Source organism: Orycteropus afer, unplaced genomic scaffold (assembly GCF_000298275.1).
Source record: "Orycteropus afer afer isolate SDZICR_OR568_19922 unplaced genomic scaffold, OryAfe1.0 scaffold00061, whole genome shotgun sequence".
NCBI lineage: Eukaryota > Metazoa > Chordata > Mammalia > Tubulidentata > Orycteropodidae > Orycteropus > Orycteropus afer.
Window position 1 is genome coordinate 2,328,089 of NW_006921648.1, and position 6,794 is coordinate 2,334,882.

The 6,794-nt window shown below is 50.6% G+C and overlaps 1 protein-coding gene across 1 annotated transcript in view; it reads right to left on the reverse strand.

The window, feature by feature from the left end:
• Positions 1-1,902: 1,902 nt before the first annotated feature.
• NLRC3 (NLR family CARD domain containing 3) overlaps positions 1,903-6,794 on the reverse strand; it is a 24,589-nt gene continuing 19,697 nt past the window's right edge. Inside the window, exons 13-17 of the mRNA XM_007939574.2 lie at positions 4,398-4,481; positions 3,887-3,970; positions 2,799-2,882; positions 2,253-2,336; positions 1,903-1,993 (exon numbers count right to left, since the gene is read on the reverse strand). Coding sequence (XP_007937765.1) covers positions 1,903-1,993; positions 2,253-2,336; positions 2,799-2,882; positions 3,887-3,970; positions 4,398-4,481 — 427 coding nt within the window. The remainder of the gene's footprint in view (positions 1,994-2,252; positions 2,337-2,798; positions 2,883-3,886; positions 3,971-4,397; positions 4,482-6,794) is intronic.

A 6,794-nucleotide genomic window follows, 5' to 3' on the forward strand; every position in this document is an offset into this window, starting at 1 on the left:
AAAAATCAAGAAAGAGAACCAGAAGTGATACAGCTGATACTCTTAGTGGACAAGGACATTTAGACGGGTGTAACTATATACCATATATTCAGACACTAGAACATGTTAAGGAGAAGTATGGAAGATAGAAACAAAATCTCAAATAAAACTTATAGAGATTTAAAATAAATGATCTGGGACAAAAAATCTGCTACATGGGATGAACAGTAATTAGATACTGCAGAAGAAAATGTTGTGGAACTTGAAATCATAGCAATAGAAACTGCCCCAAATGAAAAGACAGAAGCACTGTGCAAGTTATCAATTTATTGCCACGGCTCCAAGTTCACTTTATTTTTGTTTTCCCTGAGCTGTGATCATGGGGCTAGACCTTGTGAATATTTCTCCTTTGCCAGCCAGCAAGGTGTGAGCCTTGTCAGTACAGTTCTGGGGAGACTTTGAAGGAGGAAAGCATTTTCTTTCTTGGTTCTAATGTGACTTGCTCTCAAAGTCCCTGGAAAAATGACCTTTCCCCCACTGCTTTGCCTCTGAAGTTCCTCCATTACTTAGTGCCTGCAGGGCACAGATTTCCCTAGCGTTTGGCTTCTGTAACTCTCTTCATTCTGCCTTTGGGCAGAAACAGTGCAAATCAGAAGACAGTGAAGCAGTATTTTTTAAAATACTGAAAGGAAAAACTGTCAATGTAGAATTCTATACCCAGCAAAATTACCTTTCAGGAACAGTAATCCAGTACTGTGGAAACAAAGTTCAGATTTCCTCACTTTCCAAAAAAATGTTATTTATGGTTGTTTGGGTTCTTTTTTTCCTTCAGTCTAGGGTGTGATCAAAGCTTTCGATTGCATTAAGTTACTGTATCTTTTTAATCTCCTTTAATCTAAAACTGCCTCCTTTTGTTTTTCATAACATTGACATTTAAAGAAGTAAGGCCAGGTGTTTTTCAGAATGCTCCTCAATTTGGATCTTGTTTGATTGTTCCCTCATGATTAGATTTAGGTAAGCATTTTTGGCAAGAATACCACATCAGTGCATCACTTTGGGGCACATGATGTCCATTTGTCTCGCTATCGATAAGTGAGTTTGATCACATGGTTAAGGTGGCATCTGCTAGACTTCTACGTTGTTAAGGTGCCTTTTTCTGTTCATCAACACCCCTTTGTGGGGTGGCACCTTCTTCCCCAACTGGCTTTGTCCCCACTGATGATTCTTGCCCAGCCTCTCATTCTTAAGGACACATTTTGGAACAGCAATAAAGGGAAAACAGGCTTTGTGAGGCCAAACATTGTTGCCCTTTGCTTTACGCTAGGCTCACTTTGTTCGCTAAATCATTCTTATGTAACTCCTGCTGGAGTGGCCTTGCAAGTCTGAAGTCCAGACATGTAGCCACTGTTGTTCACTATAGCCATTAAACCCCAGCTTCCCACTGTTGGGCATGGAGAATCACCTTGGCTCTGTCTCGGCGCATGACCTGCCTCATATGTAAGTCTCTCTGAATAAACTCCTTTGCCACCATTCTGGAGTTGCCTGCTTCTTTCTTTGGTCTCATGGTGCCCTCTGTATTTGGAGGCAAATCTTGAGTTAAGGGTCCATGCAGTGACACAGTAATTCCTGCCCCTGTCATGTTGCTGTGCTTTTGGGTCAAGGTCCTTGGATGGAAGCCCCTTCCTTTCTCTGTGCCACAGTGGAGTGTCCATCCAGCCCCCACCTGTGCTGACCTTGACTCAAGAGGTGCTCATGGTCTCCTCCCACAGCACCTTTCCTTCCTTCTCACTGGGTCAAGCTCGTGCTGGGTCAGCATCCTTCCCCGCTTGCAGGAAGGCACTCTGGAAAATGGTCTTTCTGTTCCAAAGTGTCCAGTGCATCTCTGACCATCCTCCTGCCCAGTTCACCAGGAACTGCTGGTGCTCACATTTCAACAGTGCATGTGGGGGCATTCGTCCGGATAGCCTCTGAGATCATCCTGGCACCAGATTCCCCGATGTGATTTCCCTGGAGACTGCAAGACAAGGGGCTTGAAGACGGCTGGAACGGTAGGAGCTTACTACCAACAATGCAAAACCCTCTGCAAAGCTCTGTGATTCCAGGACCCTCTCGTGGACAAGGCTCAGGATGGGTCCCTCTTGTACTAGTTTCACTCCCAAGCTGCTGAGGAAGTTGGGGGTCAGCCAGCTCCCAGGATTGGACCAAAGGCAGGGCCTAGCCTAGGGGTGAGCGAGAATGGCCAGGAAGGGCAGACAGTCCCGAGAACCACTCACTTGATGTGCTGGAGCCTGTGGTTTCCAGACAGTGCAGTGGCCACGCATATTGCCCCATCCATCCCCAGGGAATTCTCTTGAAGACTGAACAGAGACAAGATGGAGGTGCCGCACTGAACCACCCAGAACAAAAGGCAACACCTGAGAAAGTGGTGCCAAATGATCTTGTGGGGAGCAGAGAGGGAATGAGCAGTTGATTGGAGGAGCAGAGGGGGGCAAGCAGTTGATTTTCCCCAGGCTCCACTGCAACAGCTAGGTGTTACTGCCCCTTGAGATTGGTGTCCACAAGTAGCCAGGCTGCCCTGTCCACATGCCACACAGGAGATGGGAGACCATAATTGCAAGTGCTAAGCTCCTTACCTCTGACTTAAGCTAAGCAGAATGAGTGACTCATCTGTGATGACATACAAACTATAATAACCTGAGTTCTGTGTATTCAGGAGGAAGCAGTGATGGAGGCAGGCAGCAGCGGTTGCCTCGCGTGGAAGATCGCGCAGGGAGGAGTGGGCTGCCCTGGGACACATGGAGCCCTCCACAGCCACTTACTTGAGCCTTCGAAGACTGGAGTTGACCTTCAGAGCATTGGCTAGGGCTTTGGCTCCAGCCACCCCAATGGCGTTTCCTCGTAAACTGTCAGGAAAATGGGAAATCTGAGGTGTGGTGACAGGCAGAGAGGCGGTCATGCTATCTCCTCTGCACATGTGTGGAAGTGACTTGAAACATGGATTTCAGCAACCACCAAAGGGGGCAGCTCCTTCCTCACTTCCCCCGGCAACAGGACTGAGCCCAGCTGTAGGGGACGGGGCACGTAAGGAAGGGGTGAGGCTGGTCCCACTTGGGTGGTTTGTTGGCACGCTCACCCTCCTTTTCCACTCCAAAGAAAAACCGGGCTGACAGAGGCACTGCTCCGTCTAGTGGAGCCCCAGTGCACTCAGCATCTCCAGATCCTAAGAGCAGGGGTAACCGAGACGTGTCCGAGGTTCTCACGGAGCCTGAGGCTGCCACTCCCCAGGGCTTTGGCCTTCTCACAGACCAAGATAAGTGACCACCCTCGGAGGCCCTAATCAGGGTCTCTGAGCAAGTCCAGCTGGGGCAAGGCCAAGCCATAGAGGAGAGCAGGGACGTAAGGAGAGGAGGGACTCCAAGGGAAACGACATGGAATGGGAGTGAGGAAGCCAGGGTGTGTTTGGTTTAATGTTTCAAGACAGAATTTTTTCTCACTTTGCATTGTCTCTTTATATGTGTTTTCAGTAATGGAAGGCAGTTTGAATGAAATGAAAAAAAAAAAAATTTTTTTTGAGGCAATAGGGATTTTGATATAATTAGTGGAACAAATATATCCCAAGGGGTTTCTGATGCTGGGGTTGGTGGGACAAGGCTTGTTTCTTCAGATTCATATAATTATACAGGCCTCCACCAGATAGCAGCATGCACAAAAAAATGGGATATTGGTTTCCCACTAAACCCTAGAGGTGGGAAGTGTAAGTGGGTACTATATGTCCCATGGGGCACAAAAGAATTAAATGAAGATCATTACAATGAGTTGGGACCATCTGTATAAGCTGATCTATTCTTTTTCTTACATACCTATTCAAGTTCAATCAACAGCTTGGTTTCAGAGACAAATTACTTACTCGAGAATCTCCAAGGTTTTGTTCACAGCCAGGGCCTCCCCCAGCGCCTGGGCCCCTGGGGCACCGATGGAGGCCACCTGGAGGCTGTCAGAAGAGTGCCATCAGGGTAGGACTGCTGGGCCTCTCCAGCCTTCCCCTCCCGCAAGCCGGCTTCTCTCCGCCTTCCCCTTCCTTTCATCCCCACCACCTCTTGACTGAGGGCTGAGACTGGCAAGTGAGTACTGCCAGCTGTTGGCCAGTGATCTGTCCAAAGGCATCTGCAGCTCCTCCAGCTGAGTTGTCTGATGCCCAGGACAGAGACCTGGACACTAAGGATATAAGTAGAGGTGCCTCCAGGAGAGTTTTGGGAAGAGTCACTGCCCTCTCTGCTTACTCTCCAAATGGTTGATGTCCCAGGGTTAAATTAGGAAAGTTAAACACAGTCCCCCTTGAGAGGCCCCCAGAATTGAGGTTTAGCACAGGACGGTGCGGAAGGCCAGCTCCCTGGCCCGCCATGCACCCTGGGACTTACTAGAGAGCAGTGAGGGCCGTGTTTGCTTTCAGTGCTCTGGCCACCGCAGAAGCGCCTTCATTCCCGATGGCATTCTCCTGCAAACTGGAATACGGGCGGTGAACTCTCGGGCCACGGGGGGCATGGCCAGCCCTCCAGCAAGGCCCTCCAAAGCATGGGATTCTACTTGGAATTCCGACCCCACACAGGCTTCCAGGGCTGCCCGTAACCATCTCAGTGGTGAGGGCTGGGTGGGAGCTGCAATGCCCATTTTTAGTTCCTCCAGGGGTCTCCCTGGGGGACAACTGCCCCACCCGTGCTACTGCCACCACAGCCCTGAAGCCTTGTTCGCCACTAACACTCATGAGGGTCTGAACCATGAGACAAGCAAGAAAGGGACACATTGTAGAAATGCCTTTAACAAGGGTTTGGACCAAAAAGGGTATGTTTTCACTGCCAGCCAGAAAGTTCCTTGGAAGCCCTCAATCTCTGAGACCCCCTTGCCCATCTGGGCATGAACATCTTTTTCCCTCCACACTAGGGGAGCAGCAGGCCCTGGGGCAGTTCAGGGAGCTTGAATTATTTTAACAAACATTTGAGGGGCGTTGTGTGGTACAAAGCAGCCCTGGTGGCTGAGTGGTGAAGGCATTTGCCTTTTCACCAAAAGATTGGTGGTTTGAACGCAGCCATTCCATGGGAGAAAGATGGGGTTGTCTGCTTCCATAAAGATTTAGAGCCTTGGGAACCGAATGGGGGTCGTTATGAGTTGGAATTGATTGATGGCAGTGAATTCAGTTTCTGGCTTTTATGTGCTATGTGCTAGGAGCTCTGGTAGCATAGTGCCTAAGGCACTTGACTGCTAACCAGACTGTTAACCAGTAGTTCAAACCCACTGGCCACTCCTCAGCAGGAAGATGGGGCAATCTACTTCTGTAGTGATACTGCCTAGGAAACCCAAGGAGGGGTCGCTGTGAGTCGGGTCCGACTCAAGGGCACATAACAATAACATGTGCTACAAGGAGCGCCGGTGGTGCAGTGGTTAAAGTGTTCAGTTGCTAACTGAAAGGTCAACAGTTAGAACCCATCAGCTGCTCAGTGGAGAAAGATGACGCAGTCTGCTCTTGTAAAGATTACAGACTTGGAAACCCTATGGGGCAGTTGTACTCTGTCCTAGAGGGTCACTGTGAGTTGGAGTCGACTTGATGGCTGTGGGTTTGGTTTTGGTTTTTGGCATATCCTAGGTGTTGTGCAGAGCACCGGGCCCAGTTCCACCCTCTCGAGACTCTGGTGGGGAGGCAGGATTAAACAAGGAGTCATGACAGGCTAGGTGCAGGCTTCAGGGGCCCCACAGGGTCACCTCCCCAGTGTGGTCACACAGGGCTGCCTTGGTCTAAACCAAAACCCAAAGGGTGAGAGATAGGAGAGAGGGCCGGGCACATCTCACAGGAGCGCAGAGTTGAGTCTCTACCCCTGGGACGGGCTGGGTGGGTGGGCATAGTGAGAGGAGGATGGGCCCCCTGAGGGGCTGGACTTCACCCTGCAGACTTTGGGCAGCCATGTCGGGCTGCCACCCAGAGGGAGACAGAGTCACAGTTTAGGAAGGTTTCCAGCAACAGCAGCATGACAAGAGGCACTGGCTGTGGAGATGACAAAACCAGCTGGGAGGCTGTCACGGTCATGCAGGTGAGATGACGGTGACCTGGACAGCAGCACCGGACAGTGACGGAAACTATGGATGGGAGAGTCGCTGGGAGGGAGCAAACTTAGGACACGGAGGCGATGGGACGCAGGACGGAAGCTAACTCAGGACACGGAGGCAATGGCACGCAGGAGGGAAGGTGGTGTCAACAAGCTTGCACCATTGCTCGGCTGGTTCCATTCAAGACTGGGAACCAGGAAAGTGGCAAGCGTGTGGGGAGATACTGGGTGACATCCAGTGGAGGTGTGGCATGGGCAGTGGACACATGTATCTGGAGCTCAGGAGAGGGGTCTTTGGAGCCCCGGGAGGGCAAGAGAGCCAACAGAAAAGCCTTCAAGGGAAGCGCCCAAAACAGAACCCTCAGCTTCTCGTATTAAAAGAGTCAAGAACAGGAAGGGCCAGCCCGGAGAGGGGAGATCCTGAAAGCTGAGGGAGAGGGAATGGTCAGGGGCAGAGTGGACAAGGCTTATCAGGTTAAATGAACCCAACATAAGAAACCTGGAGCTACCACATGACCCAGTGGTTCCTTTCCTAGGGACACACCTGAGAACGGAAAATTGTTCTTAGGTGCCGTTGAGTCGTTTCTGACCCGTAGCGACCCCACGCACAGCAGAACGAAACACTGCCCACTCCTGCACCAGCTCCACGATCCCTGCTATACTTGAGCCCATCATTGCAGCCACCGTGTCAATCCATCTTGTTGAAGGCCTCCCCCTTTT